This window comes from Mustelus asterias, chromosome 18 (assembly GCF_964213995.1).
Source record: "Mustelus asterias chromosome 18, sMusAst1.hap1.1, whole genome shotgun sequence".
In the NCBI taxonomy this organism is placed as follows: Eukaryota; Metazoa; Chordata; class Chondrichthyes; order Carcharhiniformes; family Triakidae; genus Mustelus; species Mustelus asterias.
The window spans coordinates 54,186,829-54,212,871 of NC_135818.1; the positions used below are offsets into that span (position 1 = coordinate 54,186,829).

A 26,043-nucleotide genomic window follows, 5' to 3' on the forward strand; every position below is an offset into this window, starting at 1 on the left:
TTGGTTTTTGAATGTATTTCTTATCAATAAAAAATTTGGTGTGGCGCGAGCAAATTTTTATTCCGAAAGTGCGGCCCAGTGAAAAAAGTTTGGGAACCACTGATGTATGGTATGCACTACAACTACCCAGTCTACATTCAGATAATTATAACTATTGTATAATTCTTGCACTTCATTATTGATAATATGAATAATATTGCATTCTAACTTGAGGTACATTTTTAGTTTGTTAGAACCAGTTATTTTAGTGGTGCCCCACTCTGCTGGGAATTGGTTGTTTTCCAGGCTCAAAGCAGGACAGGCAATAGTGCAATCGCTCCTCCCCCACTCCTGTCAGAGAGCCGCCCACATTCCCTGCCGGCCTCAGAGTGGGCGGGGGCAGTGGCTGGATGGGCGGGGACAGGGACCGAATGGGCGGAGACGGTGACTAAATGAGGGGGGGGCATTGGCTAAATGGGCGGGGACAGTTTCGACGTGGGCGGAGCTAGTGCCCAGCACGCCTGTCAATCAAACCTACCGGTGTAACCATAGCAACTGGCCTGGCCAGCTGTCAATCACAAGGCAGCGCTTCCTGCCGCCACGGCTGCGATTGTGTCGGTGCCCGTAATTCACCGATTTGAGACTTCGCCTGCTCTCTGTCCCCTCGCGCCCACTTTCTGCCTGCAGTTTAATTAATGTATTGTTTAATGCAGGTGAGTAAAGCTGCGGGGTGTTTGTTATTTTTTTTCTTTCCGGCGCGGCTGAGTTTTCGACGGTCCGTTCGGCTCGGGAATGAGTTCGCGAACCTAAAATGGCGGCCATTGCCGCCGGAAAGATTTTCTACTTTTGTCCGGCGGTTTTGGTCGATGAAGTCTGCCGCCTCCTTAAATAGTAGTGGTTCCCACCGCCGCTGATCTGAGCGCCTTTTCCTGCCTACCGATGGGTTGGAATGCTGCTCGGTGATTCTGAAGCCTGTCCGCCTAGGCCCGGCCTCACGTAGCTGCCCCAGGGACCAGCGGTGGCGTCATCTGGGGGGAGGGGGCTCAGCCTCTTAAAGCGGCAACACCCAGATAGTGACACACTGGCCCCCACCAACCCGTATAAGTCTCCATTGCCGCTGATCATCGCTTTACAAACTTAGGAGTGAAACTGATTGACATTTCTGAAGATTTAATTTTACCGTCGTGTTTATTCTGTTGTAAATTGAAAACCACAGAGGGGCTGATGTAGTGAGGAGAGGGCTAGAGAAGTGATCAGAGAGGAAGCGGGAAAAGGGACGGACGGACTAGGGTGGGTGGGGGAGACAACTGGCTAGGTAGGAGCGGGAGAGTAGGGAGGGGGTGGGGACATTGGAGAAGGAGGGGCGGAGTTAAGTAGGATAGAGTGGAGGAGGGGAATGTTAGAAGGGGACGGAGTTGGAGGGGGCAAGGAGAGGAGGGGAATTCCAATACGAAGAAAAGGCTGAGTCTGATTTTGTTGCAAAATGGCCAAGTGGCAATGTCTTAAAATCATGGAAGAGGGTGGATAGATGCAGACTATTTCAAGTAGTTGTACGGTTTACAACGAGGTTGTGTAGTTAAGTGAGAATTCACTTCCAGGGTTAGTGGTTGAGACTGAAACTGTCAATATTCAAGATTAGATTGGATAGGTTGAAGGGATTTGGGAACAATGTAAGTAAATGTAGTTACAACTATTTGCTTGTATGGAAGGCATGTCAGTAGAGTCATTGAACTAATTGGCTGTTTTCATGTAATTTCATATGCATAAAAACTGTTACGGGTCAGCACAACTAATTTATCTACAATTTTCTTTTATCCATCATATTTAATCTCACTCCCAGCCATTTCAGTAATTGCCTCCTTTGATATTCTCTTTGTAGATGCCAATACAAAGTAAACACCTTTACTATTTTTGATCATTCCATATTAGTTGACCATGTTTTCCTCTTGGGAGTCCCACCTCCATACTAACATGAGAACTAGGAGCAGGATTTGACCCCCGCCCCCGCCTACCATTCGATAAGATCACAGCTGATCTGATTGTGGCCTCAATTCCATATTCCGCCTACTCCCGATTTGACTCCTTTGTTGGACAAGAATCTATCTACCGCTGCCTTAAAAGCACCCATTGACCTCTGCTGCTCCTGGGGGAAAAGAGTTCCAAAGATTCATGATCCACTGAGAGAAAAATATTATTCTCATCTCTATCTTAAATGTGGACCCCTTATTTTAAATGGTGTCACCTAGCTCTCATCTTCCCCACTAGGGGAAACATCCTTTCAGTGTCCACCCTATCAAGTCTCCTCAGGATCTTCTAAATGCCAATGGATGCAGGTCCTGCCTGTTGAAACATTCCTCATAAGATTACACACTGCCCCCCCCATCTCAGGTGTTAGTTGAATGAACCTTCTCTGAATTGCTAACATATTATTTCTTAAATAAGGAGGCCCAAACGGTACATAGTACTCCAGAAATGGTCTCACCAATGTTCTGTATAACTGTAGCAAAACATTCCTACTGGTTCCTTCTATATTCCCCTTGTAATAAATGACCGTTCTATTTGCCTGCCTGCCTAATCACTTGCTGAACCTGCATGCTAGCTTTTCCTGATTTGTGTACCAGGACACCTAAATCCCCCTGTACCTCAGTTCTCAAGTCTCTCTACATTTAAATAATATGGTGCTTTTCTATTTTCGCTGCCAAAGTGGACAAGTTCACATTTTCATACATTATACTCCATCTGCAAGATTTCGCCTGCTCACTTAATTTGTGTACCTTTGCAAGCTCCTTGCTTCCTCTACATAACTTACTTCTCTGCCTATCCTTTGTGTTATCAGGAAATTTAGCAACCATACATTCAAGTCCCTTTATCCAAGCCAATGATATAAATTGTAAATAGTTGAGGCCCCAGCATTGATCCCTGTGGCACTGCACTCATCACATCTTGTCAACCCGAAAATTACTCATTTACCCCTACTTTCTGCTGCTTGTTTGCTAACTAATCCTCTATCTAACCTCTGTTAACAGTTCTCATTCTTTACTCGATCAATTGTTTATTTTAACTAGTCTGGAAGGAGAAATGAAACAGATGGGATAAAAAATTAATTGGTGGAATTATGAGTATTTATGCTACAAACAAAATCTGCATTAATGGTAGTAATAAGAAAGTGTAACATAGCCTGAATATTAATAATGCATGCAAAATCTAGACTACTGCATTGAATGAAATATATGGCAGTGTAGTTAGGTTTTCTGAAGTTGTGATTAGTTCCAAAGTATTTTATGTTTTTAATTTGAAGAATGAGTCTTTCATTGTGATTACTTTGTCTTGTAGGTCAACATGTTGGGAAAAGGCACAAAGCGTAAATTCCCTGAAGAACAAGTTGTGGATGCTTGCCTTGATTCTGTTGGTAGCAATCTTAGTTTGCCATATAACTTGCAACGCCAGTCACTTCTAAACATCTCATTGTTCAAACTTCAGCTCTGCAAGATGGTGGTGGAACCGAACCTTTGTCGCTCAGTGCTTATCGCCAACACCGTGCGACAGATTCAGGAGGAAATGATACAAGACTGCAGCTGGCAGGGACAGACGGCTTTCACAGGAAGTGATCTGTACATAGGTCATACTTCCTCAGATAGTCTAATTGCCACAGATTTCTTATGTACTCCAACCAAAGAGTTACATGTAGAAAGTTCCACCGCCTCCACCAGTAGTACAAGCACTCTTACTAAAAGCAAGGTAAACTGCTTATCTTGTGAGAATGTTACTTGTTCTTCAGCTGCTGCTTCTGCTAAAGACACCAGTGCTATAACATCAGACCAAGATCTGGTACAAGCGCATTTTGAAAATGATCTGAATATGTTGGAATCTGAGGAACAGCAAGTGGATCTGAAGCAGTGTCCAAAGCCCTTGGATCAAGTATTCGGGAGTTTTGAGATTGCAAATTACTCCAGTTCTCTCACAGATATGACAATAGATGATCTGTTTGCTGATATTGACACTTCTTGGCATGAGCTTGACTCAGTGATGTCTGGGTTGATGACTAGTCCAAAAACGACACCAGTCATATTTGAATTGCTAAATGGTTTGCCAACACCCATAAATTCTACCCAAAACTGCAAAACAGACTTAAATGAGCTTGATCACATCATGGAGATTATTGTTGGGTCCTAAACTTAAGAGCTTTTTTTTATTCTCTTGAAGATATTTGTATAATACATATCCACCTGGTTTTTATTTTCAGTTTTATCTCTCTTTGTAAAGTTTTCTGTCCAGTTTTCCTTTTTCAAAATATTGTTCAGATAATGCCTTTTGCACGCAATGCTTTCATTGCGTTCGTTCTTCTACTTGTGATTTAAACTAAAATGGTACATATTTTCATACATATATATTTTAATACCAATTAGATTTTTTTACAGTTTCAAAAGTTTCCTGTTTGTAATTTTTACTTGAACAGGTAGTTTTGAAATATTTTGTTATGTATCTAAGAATGTGATTCAGAGAGGATCTATAAAATGTCTTCCTTAGCAGTGCCAAGTAGAGATCAATTCTTGCGTTGTCTAAATGGACTTCTTGCGTTTCCGAATTGCCTCATAAATGGAACCCTTTCAGTCTCCATGGCAGTTCAAGAAAATATTAGAAAGGGAATTATCACTATGACAATGTACTTGAATTATTGTCTTACAAGCACAAAGTTCTTAGTTATAATCTTTAAATTCATTGGATAAAACGTTTATGCATGCTATAATGGTATTGAATTGTTTCCTTGCTAGATTCTCTGTGGACTTGACATGAAAATGTTCCACTTTGTTCTGTGTAATCGCAACAGTACTGTGAATCTGGGCACAGAAGACAACGCTGGCTAAAGATTGAAAATTGTGAAAGTTTAAAGGTTCATTCCTAATTTTAAAAAGGATTGCAGCGTTTATAATTTACGCTTTTGAGATGCATATTTTATTTCAAATTAAGTCACTTTTTACGTTTATAAAAAGCCATAATTTCTAATGGTTGGATAGTTAGCACAAGCCGAATTCTAATTGGGACAGTTGATCTAAGTTATTGCAAGCGTTATTTATTTATTTAAGTGAATATCATACAATTTGTGAAATTTTGGGTTGCACCATGCAACTGATTATAATTATGAATGCTGATTTGGATGGCAGATGTCTAGTTCAGTTTGTAAACGTCTTAAGAACTATTAAAAAGGTCAGAATTCTTTTTGAGCAGTATTCTGTAGAATTGCTGTCTTTAGTTTTTAAAAGCATTAGAAAATGCAGTATATTAATAGCAGTAATATCGACTTGTAAGTCCCAGGAAAATAACTTCTGCAGTTATGTTAAACAAGTTAAAACTAATCTATTTTGTATTATTCATTAACAAAGCACATTTTATTCTTTTTAAGCAATAATATAAAGCCTGAAACATTAACATGTACTTTAGATATTTGTAATTGCTGTTTTTACTGAGAAATTGGATGTCTGTTAAATAAAAATATACACATGCATTTTTGTATAATTACTGTGTTGCTACTTATATCGTATGAAGAATTACATATACGAATGCAAGCTTATTTTTAAAGCTGCTTTCCTTCTTCCTTGCCCATATGAACAAAATGCTTTGCATTATTTTGGAAAAGAAAGCAAGTATGGTCATTTAAAATTTTTATTTGCAAAGCTTAATTAGCCACAAGTAATAAATTGGAGTGGACCATTTAGCCTTTTTGAGCCTGTTTCACCATTCAGTGCGATTGTGGATGCTCTGCAATCTAACTCCATGTACCTGTCTTTGCCCTATATCCCCTAATATATTTAACAAAAAATCGACAATTTAAGATTTAAAATTATCAATTAAGCTAGCATCAGTAGAGAATTCTAAACTTCTACCCTTTGTGTATTGAAGTGTTTTCAAGAAGGAATAGAGTAGAGATGAACATCTATTATTTTCCTTCAGCATCTTGAAAACTGCTCAAATGTCCTTATTCCGTCAATAGTATGAGCACATTGTGTACCATTCTTCTATTGGAGTATAAGTATATCACTGAGCCATATATTGTGTATGATAATTGCACTGATGTATGCTGCCTGTACTGTAGGCATGGGAGCCATTGCAATAAAGATTTCAGAGCTGTTAGGGATTTAATACTTCACCCTTTGCACATGCAGAGGTGAGGGATTTTAATCTATTTTGCAAATAGAAGTTGGAAAAAGTTCAGCAGTTGGTTTTAAATAAGACTTTTAGAATAAATGTCTGCTTCAACTTGGGATTTCAGAAGATGCAAATTATGTACTATAACATGTCAGCTGCTTCAAGTTTCATCAATTATAGACCATATCAAAATTCCTCTAAGCTCTCCCTTCAAATTTATTTTAATATGAAGATAATAGATTATAAAGATGATTGAGCAAAATAAAAGTATGTATTATTGAAATACACCTCAAATATTTCTGAAATCTACTTTTAGATTTCTTGCACAAAATAATTGGAGTCAGTTTGCAGATAATCTTGGAAATAAAGGCAAGCATCGGAGGTCCTGAGATTTAGAGCACTTGCTTTTCCTGAAGCTCCACTGTCACTCCCACTGACCTGAGAGTGAACAGGAGATGAGTAAAACTTTTAACAGCCCCCTTTTCATGTAGTTTTAGTTTGGTTTCACCAGTCTCTGCCAGCTGGAGTAGATATTGAAGACAGAAGCTGATGGCAACCATCTGATCTATTAAAGCTGCAAAGTCTGATGGCATAACTCTTGCTATGAAGTCCTGCCTGGTTGCAGTATCCCTGGAGATGGCCATGCAGTCCAGAGTAAAATTAACTGGAAATGCAATGTGCGAGAACTTTCTAGAACTTTAAAACAAGATTATTAGCAGGCCTGCCTATAATTCACACATAACCACTGAAATGTCTTGACCACTTTTTTTCCAAAAATATACTTCATTCATAAATCTGTGAGAACATTAACAATCATTCCTAAATGGCAAGCATACAAAAAGCAATATATTCATGTTCTTTACATATATCAAGTAACATTCTGATATGCTTCAATACAGTGAAGGTAACATTTCAGACATTTTACAATGGTCTTACAAATGTTGCAAAGTTATTTTAAAGATTGTCTACATAGAAAAAGTTGCATTCTGAAGTACTTCAGTACAACTGAAATACATTTAATAATTACTGCATGTACTCAGTGAGTGTCTTGAAGGTCTGCAACTCTCAACCAGAGCTAGAAGAGGATGGCTCTTGGTGATGAGCCCCTCCTGGTCAACTTTGCCACCAGTATGCGTTTCACCCAGTGTAGTTCACAAATTTGCTATATCCTATCAAACGGTGACAATCTACTGGAACTTGAGAAGGATGTAGCACTTGATTGTGGTTCCTCAATCCTTTGAGGTGTCTTTTGCAGCAATTCTTTGAGGCTGTTCTTGTTGTTGAATTGAAGCAAAGGAAAAGTAACGAGATGAGTTAGGATGATAATGACTGACTGGATATTTGTATTTGAAAGACTTGGTCATGCTATTTGAGGCTTTGATGTCAGCTGAAAGTGGAATTGCTAGTGGTACATGAAACCGTATAAATGATAACCAGTCTTCCTGCTCAGCAGACCCCACCAACTTTGTCATCTCCAGTGCTCATTGCATTAGATGCCTCACTGATTTCCAGCGTTACCTCCTCCTCCTCCTGGGCTAGTCAAAATGTCAGCTTGACCTTCCTTGGTCATGGTTCTGTCATGTTGTGTTTGCTCTTCAGTTATGTGGGGCTATTGAGAAGGCAAATATATGTCCAGGTCCTCTGCATGTAGTGCTTAGGTTGAGGGAGGAAAAAGCAAGATGCTAGGTGAATCAGAATACCTTCAATGTGAAGTGAGTGTGAGAAGAGGTGCAGGTTCAGTAATTAATGACAAATCGTGATGCGATTGAAGAAGTAAAGGCAACAAGTAGGGTCTGTGTTAGAAATGAGCATAGGATGGTTATTTGAAGTGCTGGTGAGTAGCCTGAATGCTGGAAGGAGAGGAACTATGAGCAGGTTCCATACATGGGATGGGGAAAGGAGGAGTTGAACTTGCCTTTCCAGATACAGTGAGGTAATTAAATCTTTCATAACATTGGATCTAGGTCGTTGGTGTGATGTTTCTGCTACCCACTTCCTTTGCCATCTCCAACCAGCCTTTCTTTATGATGCTGGTGGGCATCCCATTCCCACTTGGTGAATAAGCAATGAAAAGAATCAAAAATTGTAATTTTCAAACAAGTCAAAGTCAGTTGATGGTTGATCAATCTTTAATGTTTTACATATTGAACTTCTGTTAGCCAAATCTGAAATTACCTTTCACTGGCAAGACTGGGAAGAAAAAGATGATAAATTGGAAAAATATTCACCTGGGATCTTCAGTGTACTTGCAGTGGTGTGAGTGAATCTGAACAAAGTGGGATATTTTTCAGAATGTGGTAGAATTTTACTTGGAACTAGTTTACCCCTTATGAAACAGCATGCCTAGCCAAGTTCTGAGCAGCAGCAGGCATAGAGTGGTGTGGATCTCCCTGGAGCTGATTGTTGGCCGCTTGGTGTAATGGCTCTGCTTCAAGGATGGCTTGCAAGCATAACAGGAAGACCCTAAGCATCAACTACTGTACCTGGGAGTCACATCTGAAAAAAGAGAAATAGTGACATCTCCTCCTGGGCTGGCATGCATTACCATACAACAGGTGGCTACAGCAGCTTGACAATGGATGCCAAAAATAACAGCCTGCAACACCGGTTGGCAGCTTCATGTGTGGTGCTTGTGGCAGAACCTGCTTCTCAAGGATTGGCCTTCTCAGCCATCAGCAAAGATGCATCAAAAGAAGACACCACACCTAAATGGATTGCTTGCTGCATGTCCATCATCTCTCATAGATAGAAGCTTGCCAACATAAAGTGTAATTGAGCAGGTGGGAAGCTTCACCCCGATTGCACTCAAAATTATTCACAAAGGACTTCTCAATGCTGGTGACCTTGGAGAAGATGTCAGAGACAGGGTGAACCTACTTCGTTACTTTGTAGATGTAGATTGAGTTGCTGTCCTGCCTCAGTCTTCTCTACTTCTTGCTGCTCTTTGCTGTGACTTTCCACACAGCTTTCTTGGTGTCCTTGGGTGGCAGTTTGTTCTTCTCAGGCATCCACAGAAAAAAACTGCTGAGCTAAAGGCTAGAATTTAGGACAGAGTGACTTTATCAACGAGAGCCTTGAAAAGGTGGTTAAGGAGTTTTAAGGCGGGAATTCTAGGCATAGGTCCTTCATAGCTAAAGATTATAGACATGATGGACTATTATGCCTCCCCAAAACTCTAAATATGTTACTCATATTTCATATTTATTCATATATCATCTCCTCAGAACTGATGGCAGAGAAGGGTGGGGGGAGGCATTGGCGTGCGGGCAAGAGAATGTGTTTGAGAGGAGTAGCTGAGATTCAATATGAGTAAAATATAAGTTATATAATTAAACACACAGAAAAACTAGTATTTGTTTCCTAAGAGGGTTTGAAATATTACTTTCTTGGAGTTGAAGAGAAACACTAACTGTATTCTTCTAAAGATACTCATAATATCATGATAGGTCGAGTCTGAAATGTACCTGTGAGGGCTTTGAATTTGGTGGTATGTAAATGAATGCTTGTTTGAAATTCAGAACTGCCAATGATCCCATCTGGGGCTCATGGGTTCAGCCTCTTGACGAAGCAGTTTGAGCATCTTACTTTTAAAAGGAGTTGATTCACATTGCCCCTAATGAATAATTGCAACCTGAGCTGGATATCTGCGTTTCTTGCATTTATGTTCCATTAACATAATCAAGGGCAAAGAATGTAAACACCCAAGTGGGGTGTAGGTTGATTCAAATCGTCAAGTTGCTTTATTTCACAGTAATTGAATGTACAGAGTTTGGCTTCACACAGCTTAATCAATGCAACTTGTGTCTGGATATTAACATGAATATACTCTGGTAAAACACTTCAGTGGATTGACTTAGTTGGCTATAATGGAATCCTTCCAATCAGGTTTTCGCCCCTGCCATTGAAATGAAGGAGCTCTTATCAAAGTCACAATGACATCCTACATGACTGACCAAGGGAAACCATTCCTTCTCGTCTTTCGTAACCTGTCTGCAGCCTTGGGCGTAGTTGGCCAGACCATCCTCCTCCAGTGTCTCTCCACTGTCAGCCTGCTGGGTGGAACTGTATTTGTTTGTTTTCATTCTTATCAATTGGCAATGGCTTCTGTTCCCGCTCTCGCACCTGCTTCTCAGGATGTATCCTTGGTCCTCCACTATTTCTCATCTATATGCCACCCAGCAGTGACATCATTTGAAAACAAAGTGCTAGTTTTCACATATAGGTTGATGACACCCAGTTCCACCTACTGTCGCTGAATTATCAGACTGCTTCTCCAATATCCAGTACTGGATGAGCAGAAAATTCTTCCAATTAAATATTGGGCAGACTGAAGCCATTACCTTTATCCTGCTACAGACTCTGTTTCCTACTTTGTCCCTCTCTGTGGAAAATGTGTGAGGCTGTACCAGACCGTTCATAACATCAGTCATATTTAACACTGTGGTGAGCTTCTTATCACATACCTGAACCATCACTAATACTGGCTATTTCCACATCCATAACAAGGCCCAACTCTGTCCTTACCTCAGTTTGCCTGCTGCTGAAACCCTACCCTCATGCATTCTTTGGTTATTTCTAACCTTGACTATTCCAATGCACTCTTGGCTGGCATTCCACATTTTACCCTCCATGAGCTTGGTATCAGTCAAAACCCAGCTGCCTGTGTCCTTCTTTGCACAAAGTCCCATTAACCATCTTCTATATGCCTACTGGCCTACACTGGCTCCCAGTTAAGCAATACCTCAATTTTAAAATTATTATCCTTGTTTTCCATTCCTCTGGTTTTGATCCTCCCTAAATGTGTAATCTCGTCCAGCTCCACAACCCTCTGAGATATCTGTGTTCATCTAAAATTGGCTTTTTGAGCATCCTGATTTTAATTGCTGCAACGTTAATGGCCTTGCTTTGAGTTGCTAAGGTCCTAACCTCTAGAATTCCCTCCTGATACCTCTTTGTCTCTCTTTTTTCCTTTAAGACACTCCTTAAAGCCTACCTCTTTGACAAAGTTTTTAGTGACCCGTCCTAACATTGCCATATGTGGCTCAGTGTCAAACTTTGCTTTGCAACTGTCCTGTGAGGTGCCTTGCAACATTTTATTATGTTAAAGGAGCCATATAAATACATATTTTTGATGTTGTTAAATCCATTCTGGCTTTTTGAGTCTACCTTTTTCAGGGTTTTTTTTAACCCAGGCTGCAATTTTTGTTACACAATCTGAACTTACTGTGCAGGTGATATTCTGCTTTATTCCGGACTGTTTTGAGCTGCTTTGGTAACAGAAATTACTTCTTTCCTAAAAAAGCATAACACTTTGCATTGGAATGTAAATAGTGCAATTTAGAGCATATCCCAAAGATAAACGGCAGAATTAAAACTACCTTACACCCATCCCTCATGTTTAGTGCATGCCTTATTTGGTATTTGAGTCAGCAGTAAATGACTCACCTATCCCTCCAATCACTCAGTCACCCTCCCACTGTTTTGTCCCTTGTACACTCATTGACATGACGCTGAAATGTCATTCTCGTATTTACATCTCAAATCATTTAGCAACTTCATACATTTTGGTCGCTACTTATACTTATGTTTAAAGAGCTCAACTATGTTCAAAAATAACTACAAAAAACAAATGTAAATGTTACAAAAAAGCCCCAGCAGAAGAATTTTCACAAAATAAATTCTATCTATAAAAAAGCAACATCTGCAGGCAGTAATACTAAAGTATTCTTTAAGGAAACTTCGGGAAGTGTAACAAAAATTAAGTGTTATTGTATGTGAGAGATTGTTGATTTAATTATTTTATAATTAGTAACAGCACATTGGGTTAGAAGCCTAGGTTCATTCAGAAAATGGCCTTTTGAAAAAACTGCCAGGATTTTGCAGTCCGTGGCTAGTGAACATCTGTTCATTATGCTTGCAGCTGCCTGCAGATTTTAACAGGCGTTTGAGAGAATTTATGGTGATGAAGAGTTTGATGCAGTGCGGCGTTCCCTACAGGGGACCTGGGACTTGTGTGAATAGAGAAAGCACAGTGTTTCTTCAACCAATCAGACTAAAGAATCCTTTCTGAGGCACGCAAAGTCTGAACTAGGAAGTATAAGTTAGAATGTCTGATTCAATGTAAAACCAGGAAAGAAAAATAGAGGAAGAGAAAGATGGGATGAAGAGAGGGAAAAGAGACAGAAATAAAATGTAATTTTTATTGAAAACAAAAATTCCAACAATAATTTAAACCTGAATGAATTCGACTCTACATTTGTAAAGTATATTTTCAGAGTCAGAAAGGTTACCTTTTTAGCTATTAAGACTTACCATGCTATTAAAAAATGTACTTATGCCGGAACAGACAAACCCTAACTCTTGTGTAGTAGGTATCTTGTGGGTAAGTACCACAACCTTGTGCCTTTCATAAGCCCGAATGCCAGTTTTATCGATGAGCTTGTGAAGGTGCAGGGCAAATCCGACAGCATTTCCACATTTAACTGAGCACGTGGGGAGGCTAGAAGCTGCTTGCCCATTTAGTCCTGAATAACAATGAGCTGTGATAACCTCACTGTTCATCACATGTTCACATCACGGTAGCACAGCGGTTAGTACTGCTGCCTCACAGCGCCAGGGACCTGGGTTCGATTCCCGGCTTGGGTCACTGCGTGGAGTCTGCACATTCTCCCTGTGTCTGCATGGGTTTCCCCCTGGTGCTCTGGTTTCCCCCCACAATCTGAAAGGTGTGCTGGTTAGGTGCATTGGTCATGCTAAATTCTCCCTCGTGCATGTGAAAATCCCCTAGTTGCCATACTGTGGCACCGAACAGGCGCCAGAGTATGGGGACTGGGGATTTTCACAGTAACTTCATTGCAATGTTAATGTAAGCCTACTTGTGACACGAATAAATAAACTTAAAACATCTCTCTTCCCCAGAGAGTGGTGGAGGCAGAATATTTTTAATGTAACGGTAGATTCTTGACTAACACGGAGTCAAAGGTTATTAGGGGTGGATGAGAGTGTGGGAGTGAGACCACACTCTTATTGAATGGTGGAGCAGGCTGGAGGGGCCAAATGTCCGACTCCTGCCTTTAATTTGTATGATTATCTATTTGTAAAATCTGCTCATGTGATTAGCAATTCTGTAAGTGACTCTGTTGAATAATATAGTGATAATATGTTAACTGTTTAAATAGCCAAGCTTTTCATGAAAAAGCTTTGGAACCTCTGACCAATCTAGTCTTGTTCCATTGTGTTTGAATACTGTGAAATATTAGACTATCTATATAGCTAAAAGTGACTAGCTGGTAATGATTTTTGTTTTTAAATGTCATCAAAAGATATTGAAACAGGCAAATATCCTGGCATGGCTCAAAGATTCAAACCAGCTTGTTATTCTGATTAGCAGCAGCGTATCTTAGATATGAGGGATTGAACAGGGGCATTGAATAGTTGTGATCTTTGATGAAAACGCTACAACAAGAAACTTCTAATGCAAGTATGTCTTTAGGTGGAGGTGCTTAGATCACTATCAGAGGCACTGGGTTCCATGGCAGAGATCTGGCAAACAGGTGGCGAGCAATCATTTTCAGCAATCTCGTTTTGTTGAATGATAGCTCAGGAGAAAAATCTTTGATGTTTTGATAGAGTAGTAATGTTAGCAAAGTTTGTGAATGATTGCATAGATTACTGTTTGTTTATCGTTATGTGAAATAAACTCTCATTATAGCCTGAGCCGTGTTTTAATATCATGTGCTTTCAATCCATTTACCAAAGACGAGGAACCCCACGATACTCAATATGATGTTGGGGCTCTCTGCATGATCTTTCAATCTATCATTGATCTAAATGATGGTGATGTTTTGGCATCATTGTCAATAATAACAATCTATGAATCATATCCAGTTTAATATATAATGTGGAGATGCCGGTGGGGGACTGGGGTGGGCACAGTAAGAAGCCTCACAACACCAGGCTAAAGTCCAACAGGTTTATTTGGTAGCACAAGCTTTCAGAGCGCTGCTCCTTCATCAAGTGAGTCACTCACCTGATGAAAGAGCAGCATTCCGCAAGCACGTGCTACCAAATAAACCTGTTGGACTTTAACCTGGTGTTGTGAGACTTCTTACGGTTTAATATAGGATGTGATTTTTCCTAATACCACAAAAATAAAGTCCAAATTTTGCAATATTTTCCCACACACTGTGCATCAGATCTTTCCTTTATTTCCTTTGGGGTCTCTTCTCTTCAGTTAGCTGGATATGACTTCCATCTTGGACTTTTATAACTGCACATTGAAGAGGTAAAGACACACTATGGTTTGTGGGGGATGTGAGATCTGCTTGCAGGTATCACCAGTAATGCTAAACCCAAAGAGAACATCTGAAGCAATACCTAAACATTTTACAAGAGGAATCTTTGTCCATTCCTATTCACAAAGATGTGCAAATAAGCTCCACTTGTGTAGCATCTTCAAAGTTACAGAATGTCCTAAGGCATTGTATAAGTGGATGGGATACTATGAACAAGAAGTGAAAGAAAAGGTGGTGATGATAATACGAGATGAAGGCTAGTAAGTAACTTTTGAAAGTGGGAAAGAAGTAGCAAGCCTGAGGGATTTATAAGGAGTATTTGAACTGCAAGGGTGTTTTGGCTGGAAGTTTTGCTAACTATATGAAACAGAGAGAAAGAGGACAGGGATGTACAATAGACCATGGTCAGATCAGCAGAACGTCCTGGAACACATGGCTGGAGGTGGCAGAATAGGGTAAGGGTTTTGAAAAATTTAATAATAAATCCAATGGGGAGTTGATAGGGACCGGTGAAACAGAAGTGATGTGAACAGAGTTTATTGTGGGTAGAATGAGTATCAGAATCCCACATGAAGTAAAAAAAATTGTTATGTATTTATACTCATTAGCTTACTGAGATTTGCTGTATTCATGTATTCACCAGAAGTGACATCATAAGTCCCTGGCGTGGGAAGCAGGCATAGAAGAAGCAGCCATGTAAGAACACACCCCTGTAAGTATAACTCCATTATCTTAAACCCTCTATGTTTCCTAGTGTCATTCTCCAATATATAACATAAAAACTGGCGATGAGGATGATGGATGTTGTTTGCTAGCCACCCTGGAAGACAAGTTTACCCAGGAAAATATTGGGAACAGAAACGATGGACAAGAAGCAGATCTGAAGGGCTCGGCTGACTTGAGTAATGATACTTTGCAGCAGGTATAGAGCTAGGTGTGTTAAATAAGAAGCTGATGCTCGGGTTGTTGACTTCTGTGAAAGAAAGCTCAGTTAGCTGCTGGAAACGTGTTGTGGAATGTGCACATGGGAAAACTTCACTAGTAGAAAAATGGCATGAATTTTTGGTGTCGTGGGGCCCTGTGATGGAGTTCCTACACTGAACATTTTGACTATTTTGCACAGGCAAACAAAATAGCTGAAGATATTAAGATGTCCACTTTTCTGAGATGGGGAGGGGGGGTGGAAATACATTTAATCTCCTCCATAGTTTAGTGCGACCTGAGAAGCCAGGCACTAAAACTTATGAAACAGATGCCATGGGGTGGCACAGTGGTTAGCACTGCTGCCTCACAGTGCCAGGGACCTGGGTTCGATTCCTGGCTCGGGTCACTGTCTGTGTGGCGTTTGGACGTTCTCCCCGTGTCTGCGTGGGTTTCCTCCGGGTGCTCCGGTTTCCTCCCACAGTCCAAAGATGTGAGGGTTAGGTGGATTGGCCGTGCTAAATTGCCCCTTAGTTCAGGGGGACTAGCTAGGGTAAATGCATGGGGTTATGGGGATAAGGCCTGGGTGAGATTGTGGTTGGTACAGACTCAACCGGCCGAATGGCCTCCTTCTGCACTGTAGGATTCTATGATTCTATGAGATTGTAGGTATTTTATCAGCACATTTTTCACCAAAACTTTTGATGATTGCAGAGCGTTTTAGATTCCACAAAAGAAACCAAGATGGGGAGTCAGTTGTGCAATGCATGCTTAAAAGACTTGCAGAGCATTGTGAGTTCAGAGATGTGCTAAAAGACCTATTTGGGACAGATTCGTCTGTGGTCTGTGCAGCGAAGTGATGCAGAAACGTTTGCAAATGGACTGTAACTTTTGTCTGGAAAAGGCCATGGAAATTATTGTTTCTACAGAACTGCCTGCAAAAGGAGCTCAAAAATTGAGTTTGTGTACTCAAATACACAGAATAGCAGCTGAATCAACACCTGAGAACCTTGAAATTTGTACATGTCACCGGTGTGCAAAGCCAGGGCATTCTGCAGCTGAATGTTGGTGTAAAGACATGGTATGTTGAAGCTGTAGAAGAAAAAGAGGCATAGAGCGTACTTGCTGGAAGAAAAAGCAAGCTTGAAGTAAAAATAAGAAACAAGGACCAAGATAGCATTTAAACAGAACAAAAAGAGAAATGTTAATGCTGTACAAAAGGGTCGAGTAAATTGTTATGGTGAAATCAAAATGATGGACACAAAATGGTTACCTGGCACACAAAATGGACTCTGGGAAGGGACATTAAGAGGCAGTGACTTTGGGCACAGACAATTACACAAAGAGTTAAAACCTGCAGTGTCTAAACTGCTGCAGGAAACTGGTCAGACCTTGAGGCACCTTAAACTTGAGATAAGAGCAGACCCAGAACAATGAGTTTAATAACAAGATCAGCCACTGATGGGGACATAAATACATAAATGTATATATCGAAACCAGTCATTGATAGAGGACATAACTGCATAAATGTATCCACTCTATGTACAATGATGTGTTAACTGTCAATGTCCGTACCTGTCTGCTTGTACCAATGTGTTAACTGTCGATGTCCGTATCTGTCTACTCAACTTGTAACAATGTGCTAATGACTAATGTCCGTACTGTCTATTATCTAAAAAGTATAAAAGATGCTCAACTACCATTGTGTAGTTGAGAAGGTGACTGCCTTTACTGCGGAGTGCCAGCGCTTCTCCCAAAGCTTTGTCCGAATAAAACTGTTGAACCTCCAAGTCTGACTCCGAAGTGGTGAATTTCCCACAACAAAATCATGGGGTGACCCTGTGGATTCAACTGTCTAACTTCCAAATTCCTTGCCTTTAGAAGTTATCTATTTCGCATAGCTCCACTGATCTCTGGTAAAACGGGTTTCTGATATGGCAATTTGCACCAACCTTCTCCAGATGCCTGCTAATCTTGTTACTGAGCAAATCACATCTCCGTATTCTTCTAGATGCCTGCTAATCCTGTTACTTGTTTGTTATTTTGTATTAATCTCAAGTTCACTGTTAACCTCATTAACTTCCAAATTTTTAACGCTTACACCATTAAGTATTGACTGTCAAATCTTCATGTAACACGAATGGACTTTCAAGATTGCCACTGCCAGGTATTTTGTCAGACTACTTTAGTGGGAATATCTTCTACTTTGAACAAGTAGACAACATACCTGTCACTCCTAGGCAAGTGAGAAAACACACTTGGAGCGATCCCTTGTTCTTGGAAGTAATGGACTTGGTTTTAGGAGGAAAGACTTCAGAACTAATGTCCTAATTTGAAGCTGTACTACTCCAGAATATTGCAGCTGTCAGTACAGTCAGGATGTCTTCTTTGGGGCTTAGGGTGATCATACCGCCAGCATTGAGAACGCGAGTATTGCAGAAGCTACATGAGAGTCGTTATGGAATTGCACACATGAAGGGAATAGTGAGATGTTATTTCTGGTGTCTGGGATTCTGTGCAGAAATTGAAGAGGAAGCTACAACACATTCTTTCTGTGCGAAGGGAAGAAACTTTCCATCCTTAGCACTGCTGTATCCATGGGAATGACCTGAAGAGGCTGGGAATGAGTGCATGTGGATTTTGCAGGACCTTTTAAAGGACATATGTTTATAGTAATGGTCGATGCTCATAGAGCCAGAGGCCATTGTGATGAAATCTGCTTCATTGGAGAAGACTATCAAGAAGCTAGGAGAGATAAATGATAACAAACCTCAATTTGTCTCATAAGAATTCTAAAATTTCTTACAAGATAATGGTATTCAACAAATTAGGTCCACACCATATCTTCCAGCTACTAATGGACTAGCAGAACATTTTGTCCAAATTATGAAACATACCTTGAGAGCCACCAGGGAACAAGGTTCACTGATCAAGCATCTTAACAAATTTCTACTGATGCATAGGAATACCGCACTTTCCATGACCAAGACCTCTCCTGCATTACTAATGATGAAGAGAAAACCATGATTGGCATTTGATCTGTTGAAACCTCCAAAAATTCAATAGATCGTTCAACAGCAACAACAAGGACAAATGGAACGGCGGGAAAGCAAAACAAAGCATATGGTTTTCCACCAAGGACAAGGCGTTTTGGCTAGGAATTACTTCAAAGGAAAGAAATGGGTTCTTGCCACAATCCTTGCACAGACTGGACCTGTCTCTTATGCTGTCCAGAGCAGAAATGGCGATATCTGAAGGAGGCATGCAGACCAGTTGTTGGCTGGAAGAATAGATCCGCCGGAATTGGAACCTGCTGAGAGCCTAGATTCAACCATACAAAAATCCTGACCTGAACCGTCCTACAACCCCGACACCACAGACACTGCTGAGGAAAGCAACACCTCATCTAGTGATCACACACAGAAACAACCTCTAGTTCCTACCTCAACGCCAGTTAAACCCACCATCAATGATGTTAGTGGCAAGTCAAAAACGCGAGAGGTTATCACCACTGTAAAGAAGAAGACACCAGAGATTTGTCATCAATTGTTTCGAGAGTGATGACTTCCATACTGTCGGACTTATTAATAGTGACCAATTACTGATTATTGTTCATGTTGAACTTGGAATCATAGAAATCTACAGTGCAGAAGGAGGCTATTCGGCCCATCGAGTCTGCACCAACCACAATCCCACCCAGGCCCCATCCCCATAACCCCATGCATTTACCCTAGCTAGTCCCCCGACACTAAGAGGTAATTTAGCATGACCAATTCACCTAACCCTCACATCTTTGGACTGAGGGAGGAAACCGGAGCACCTGGAGGAAACCCACGCAGACACGGGGAGAATGTGCAAACTCTACACAGTGACCCAAGCAGGGAATCGAACCCGAGTCCCTGGCATTGTGAGGCAGCAGTGCTAACCACTGTGCCACCGTGCTGCCTGTCTTGTTAGAGACATTCGATTTAAGGTGGGAAGAAATGTTATGTATTTGTATTAATTCTTATTGGCTTATTGAACTCTGCTGTATTAATGGTCCATAACTTCTGGCCTGAATCCCGAGGTATGGGATGCATGTCAGGACAATACGGATGTCCCAACAAACAGACATGCACACTGAAAGTGTGCCAAGTTTAAACTTCTGGTTCTGTTTTTTAAAGCTGTCAGAAATGAAATCTTTCCCTGACTTTATTTGCCCCAATGATAGGTGAATAGTTACCCCGATGTTAGGTGAGTAGTTGCGCTTATTTATTTGCTTATCACTTTTTTCTGCTCTAGCTGCACCGTGTAGAGGCAGCAGACATTATTTGAGTGGGTTGATGTTTTTGTAAATGTATTTAAAAATGTCTAAAATGTATGTAATGCACAGAAAGTGAAAGATTTAATTTTTTTTACAACTTTAATTCCAGTGCATTCATATATAACAAAGTGGATTTGCAGTGTCTGTAATAAGTTTCAGCTAAAGTCCATTTGGACTTTGCTATGTATTTTAAGCGGTGTTGTTTATCCAAATTTTAAGAGTCTCCTTGCTGCAATGTTAATCCTTAAAAGCCTCTTAAGATATAGGGTGAAATGAGTTAGACATTTAGAGTGGAAGTATGCAACTTGGCTATTTCAAATACTTCAGGAAAGTGCATTCCTTAAGACATATGCAAGTCTCCTGTAAGCTGATGTGAACTATCTCTCTGATAGGTATTGCAGAATCCAGTATAGATTGAAAATCTGGAGTCATGGCCCACCACTGCTGGTACATCACACTTTTAACTTGACTTTTTAAAATCACTGAAGTTCTTTTGAGGCTACAACGTAGGTGTGTAGATCATGAGAGAAGTGTACATGTAAAATGCACAATGAATATGTCCAAACTCTCCCCTCCCCATCTCTTCCCCTCCTTACCCCATCCTCACATCCATCCCTCTCTCCCTCCTTTACCTCCTTATTTACAGAGACAACAGAAGTGTTGTGTTAAAGTTTTTTAAAAATTGATCGTTGTGTTAAAGAAAAAAAATATATTTTATTTTTGAAAAGAAATTTGAAAAGGTAAGGCAACTCAACGAAATGTCATAGTGCAGTTGCTAAAGTAAAATGTTTAATCAAATGTTAGCATGGTATCAAAGTTTTGTATTTATAACATTATTTTTGTTAATAGACAGTTTCCATTAAACTTTACACAATTCTACTAAAGCTTTATTGAAACATTAAAATAAGATGGTGGCACAGTGGTTAGCACTGCTGCCTCACAGCGCCAGGGACCCAGGTTCAATTCTAGCCTCGGGTCACTGTCTGTGTGGAGTTTGCACATTCTCCCCGTGTCTGCGTGGGTTTCCTCCAGGTGTTCTGGTTTCCTCCCACAGTCCAAAGGTGTGCGGGTTAGGTTGATTGGCCATGCTAAATTTGACCCTAATGTCAGGGGGATTAGCAGGGTAAATGTGTGGGGTTAGGGGAATAGGGCCTGGGTGGGATGTGGTTGGTAGAGATTTGATGGGCCAAATGGCCTCCTTCTGTACTGTAGAGATTCTATTCTATTCTATTCAAAGACATTTAAATTTGAAATTAAACAAATACTTTATTGAAACATTAAAATACAACAGTTAAATATGAGATAATTATAAATGAAGTAAACAAGGCAGAAGAATTCTAATGATAAACACATGGTAGTTTAGATTTTCCACGGCCCAAATGTGAACTCTCCTTTATTCAACCTCATGCAATAAGGTATCAAAATCATGGTCCAAGAAGTTCTGACCTCTCTTTTTTCCAATTGCATTTTCAGTTTCCATATTCTTAAATTACAATTCAAACACTTATAACCATGCCACACTTCAAGCTATTTAATAACATAGTGCAGATTTAAATAGTAGTTTCACAGATTTAAAACAAATAACAAAACCTATGTTCATTTATACATATTAAATAATAGTCATCTTTAACCATAAAAATAAAATTTAAAATTACACTTTAAATGAGCCAATAACGATAGAATTAACTACTTCAAAGAAATAGCAAAGAAAAACGAATAAAAAAATGGTGTCTGTCACAAACTGTTTCCTCAGCACTGACACCATCTCCCTGGCAATTCTTTGAGGCTTAACCAGACTGATTGCAATCTTGGTGTTATATGTGACCCTGAGATGAGCTTCCTACTCCACGTCCACACCATCATGAAGAACTTTTATTTCCACTTCTGTAACATCACTCAACTTTGACCTTACCTCATCATACTGTTACAATCCTCATCCAGGATTTTTTTTTACTGCTAGACTTGATTATTCTAATTCACTCTTGGCCGGACTTGCACATTCTGGAGGGCTGGACACTTTCTGTCAACCTTCCCTGCCGCAAGTCCAATCTCAGCAGCAGTGGGAAGAGGTTGTTAATTGGCCATTTAAGAGCTTCAATTGGCCCAAGTGCAAGCGGGCTGCCCTAAGCCTCCGTCATTGGTACATCTGCAGATGGAGCAGGTAGGCAATAGATACAACATCGCTACCTACTCCCACTGCTATGATAGCTAATTTTACAGCTACCCCTCACTTGACATTCCTCTCGATGGGTTAGGGGGCATAAAATTCTGATTTATGTTAAAGGCACTATAGAAAGGCAAGTTTTTGGTAATATGACATGAGTGTGTGTGTGTGAGTGTGATGTGGGGGGTTGGGGGAGGGAGGGAAGGGTGGTAGTTGCTGATGGCATGGGCAATTTTAACCAAGAACAGAAATTTTATTATCAGAGCATTGGTGAACGTAGAGAATGTAGGTCTCCAAGCACAAGAGTGGTAGCACTCAGTGGTCTTTGTGTTGGGGAAGACATGGGTTGAAAACTCAGCTCAGGGTCAAGGGTGATGCCAAGATTGTAAACTGTATGGTATAACATAAAACAGTGATTAAAGAGAACAATGGAATTGGAGCTGGGGGAATGGAGTTTGTGGCGTGACTAAAAGACAATGGTTTTAGCTTTCCCAGTGTTTAACTTGAGAAAATTTTGGTTCATCATGTCGGATGTTGGGCATTTAATCTGACAACACAAAGCTAGCAATGGGCTGACAGAAGTGATGGTGAGGTGGAGCTGAATGCTGTCCCCATGTATGTGGAGCCTGGCATCATGTCTTCAGCCAACCTTGCCAAGGATGGGTTCAAACACGGAAATGCAAGATGAACACATTTTGGCAGAGAACAGCTGGGGCCAATAGTGCATTCCAACACTGCATGATGGGGTCTGGCCAGATCAACCATATACATTCATTCGCACAAAGTGAAATGCTTTAATTTTTGTATTGTTAAAAAATGAAATTCAGAGCATTATATGATTTGAATCATAGGAAAACCAGAGATCCTCGGTACCAGCTTTACATTATTTCCTGCCTAAGAGGCAGCAAATATTAAATCAGAGCCAGGGAGGGCATTGCAAGTAGGAGAATCGAGGATTGGAGCTGGAATTTAATTTCTTAATTGAGTATTTACCGTTTATCTGCTCACCTTTCATACTAGAATGATAAAAATAAGGAAGATATATAATCAAATAATTGTAGTTGACAGAATACTAATTTCAGAATATTTTTATCAGATGTTTTTAAAATCAATTCAAACAGAAAACAAAGACTTCAAGTAGTAAGTCATCAAATGCCCTACAAATAAGAAATATAAAGTAAAATGTATTTATTAGTGTCACAAGTAGGCTTACATTAATACCGCGATGAAGTTACTGTGGAAAATCCCCTAGTCGCCACACTCCGGCGCCTGTTCGGGTACACTGAGGGAAAATTTAGCATGGCCAATCCACCTAACCAGCACATCTTTTGGATTGTGGGAGGAAACGTGAGCACCTGGAGGAAACCCACACATTCACGAGGAAAATGTGCAAACTCCGCACAGACACTGACCCAAGCCAGGAATTGAACCCGGGTCCCCGGCGTTGTGAGGCAGCAGTGCTAACCACTGTGCCACTGTAAATGCATCGAACAATAAAGATTTTCCAAACAGATAAACTGCATATTGAAGAGATTAATGTTCCTTGCCTTGCATAATAATTTTTTAATGCATCGCGCATATTGTTAACCTCATGTAGAATCAAATGCAAAATTGAACACTCTTTAAGCTTCTGAAGAATAATAAATAAAAAGCAATACATTCTAATTTATTATAAAAGAAACCACCATTGTTAAAAAGGAAAGTGAATGATATTAAAAGGGATCTGTACGCATACATAATCAGTTCTCAAATATTCAGAAAACAAAAGAAAGTAACAGGTAGAGGATTTTGCACTGGGAGTGGTACATTATATTTGTATTTGATGACTAATTACATTCAGCATTGTTACATAAAACTTTTACAGAAGAGTTGAGAAATAAGTTCTGTTCATTTTATTCCTCCTATGTAATGATCAGTGGCCAGAGTTTACTATTCTTTACATTTTAAATGGATGTAGATTTTCACACAATCACGGAATTGAGCCTTATTTGAAAGGCATGCCTGGGACAGGTTCTCTACAGAGTGCATGCATTGCTATGTAAAACCCTTGATACATGGCAGCTTTCCAATTAACAAAAATAATAGCCACAATGAAATCTTTGAGAGTCCCTCTGTCTAGACAAGTCCATGAACTCTCAGTTAATGTTTAAACCCATTCCTTCAGTGGTTTACTGCTGATCACTTTCCCATCTATTCCACCCTCAGGTGTAAGAACTGATGCAAAAATCTCACAGAAATCTTGGTTACAAAGATAGATTTCATCTACTTGGCTGCCACTGTTGCTCCCTCTTCCTTGTCCACATAATCAAATCAGCCCTCGATCCCCTCTGACCCTAACTTTGAATCTTCTCCCTTTCCTAGTTTTTTTTCCCATTCCCATGCCCCTTCAAGCTCTTTTCTTCCAGGAGATGTATCTCCTGCTCCCTAGATTCCATCCCTCTTAAACACCTAACCAACCAGCTTCCCTTCCTTCCTGCCATGCTTGCTGATATTGTAAATGACACCTGCTACTACAGTGCTTTCTCCTTTCACAACCACCTTCACTCCCCTCCTTCAAAAAACACCTTTGTCTCCATGTCTCTATTTCCAATCCCTTTGTCCTTTCCAAAGTATAAGCCTATTGTTACCTTTCAGATCTATGCTCAATTCTCCCTGGATTCTACTTGAACTACTCCAAACAGCTTTCCGACTCTATCGTAGCTCCAAAGCAGCACTAACAAAAGTCACAATCAACATTTTCTGCAACCGTGCAGGATACCATCCTCCTTCAATACTTCTCCAACATGCCAGGGCATGCCAGGAGCAGCACCAGGCATACCTAAATATGTGGTGTCTGCTTGGTGAAGCTACAAAAACAGGACCATTTGCATGCCAAACAGCAGAAGCAGCATGCAACAGAAAGAGCTAAGCAATCCCATAACCAATGAATCAAATCTCAGCTCTTGAGTCCTGTCACATCCAGTCATGAATGGTGGCAAACAATCAAACAACTAACTGGAGGTGGAGGCTCCATAAATATCCCCACCCTCAATGATGGGGAGTCCAGCACATTAGTGCAAAATACAAGGCTGGAGTGCCAAGTAGGTGATCCATCTTGGCCTTCTCTTCAGGTTCCAAGCATCGCAGATGCCAGTCTTCAGCTAATTCGATTCACTTCATGTGATATCAAGAAATGGCTGAAGGCACTAGATACTGCAAAGGCTATGGTCCCTGAAAAACTTTCTGTTAATAGTATTGAAGACTTGTGTTCCAAAACTAGCCGTGCCCCTATCCAAATTGTTCCAGTACAGATACAACACTGGCAGCTACCCTGCAATGTGGAAAATTATCCAAGTATGTCCTGTTCCCAAAAAGTAGGACAAATCCAACCTGGCAAATCAGTCTACTTTCGACATCAGCAAAATCATGGAAGGGATGGTCGACAGTGCTATCAAGCGGCACTTACACAGCAATAACCTGCTTACTGATGCTGGCTTGAACCCACCAGGGTCACTCAGCTCCTCAGTACAATCTTGATCGAAACATAGGCAAAAGAGCAGAATTCCAGAGGTGAGGTGAGAGTGACTGCTCTTGACATCAAGGCAGCATTTGACCAAGTGGGGCTTCAAGGAGCTCTAGCAAAACAGAAGTGCACGGAAATCAGGGGGAAAGCTTTCCCCAGCTAGAGTCATACCTAGCACAATGAAGAGGATTGTGGTTGTTGGAGGTCAATCGTCTCAGTCCCGGTACATCACTGCAGATTTCCTCAGGGTAGTTCCATAGGCTCAACCGCCTTCAGGTACTTCATCAATGACCTTCCTTCCATCATAAAGCTAGAAGTGGGGATGTTCGTGGATGGCTGCACAATGTTCAGCACCATTCATGACCACTCAGATACTGAAGTTTTCTGTGTCCATATACGACTTGGGCAATATGCAGGCTTAGGCCGATAAATGACAAGTAACATTCATACCACGGAAGTGACAGGCAATGACTCTCTCCAACAAGAGAGAATCTAACCAACTTCCCTTGAAATTCAATGGCATTACCATTACTGAATCCCACTATCAACATCCTGGGGGGTGACCATTGACCAGATACTGAACTAAATACCGTGGTTACAAGAGCAGGTCTGAGGCTGGGAATTGGTGGTAAATAACTCACCTTCCGACCCTCCAAAGCTTATGCACCTTCTACAAGGCACAGGTCAGGAGTGTGATGGAATACTTTCCACTTGGCTGGAATAGTGCAGCTCCAAC

The 26,043-nt window shown here is 40.6% G+C and overlaps 1 protein-coding gene across 1 annotated transcript; it reads left to right on the forward strand.

The window, feature by feature from the left end:
* Positions 1-552: 552 nt before the first annotated feature.
* On the forward strand, positions 553-5,493 carry cdca4 (cell division cycle associated 4). Its single transcript, XM_078233971.1, has 2 exons — positions 553-692; positions 3,313-5,493. The coding sequence occupies exons 1-2, from the start codon at positions 675-677 to the stop codon at positions 4,150-4,152; spliced, it is 858 nt and encodes a 285-aa protein (XP_078090097.1). The 5' UTR covers positions 553-674; the 3' UTR covers positions 4,153-5,493.
* The last annotated feature ends 20,550 nt before the right edge of the window (positions 5,494-26,043 follow it).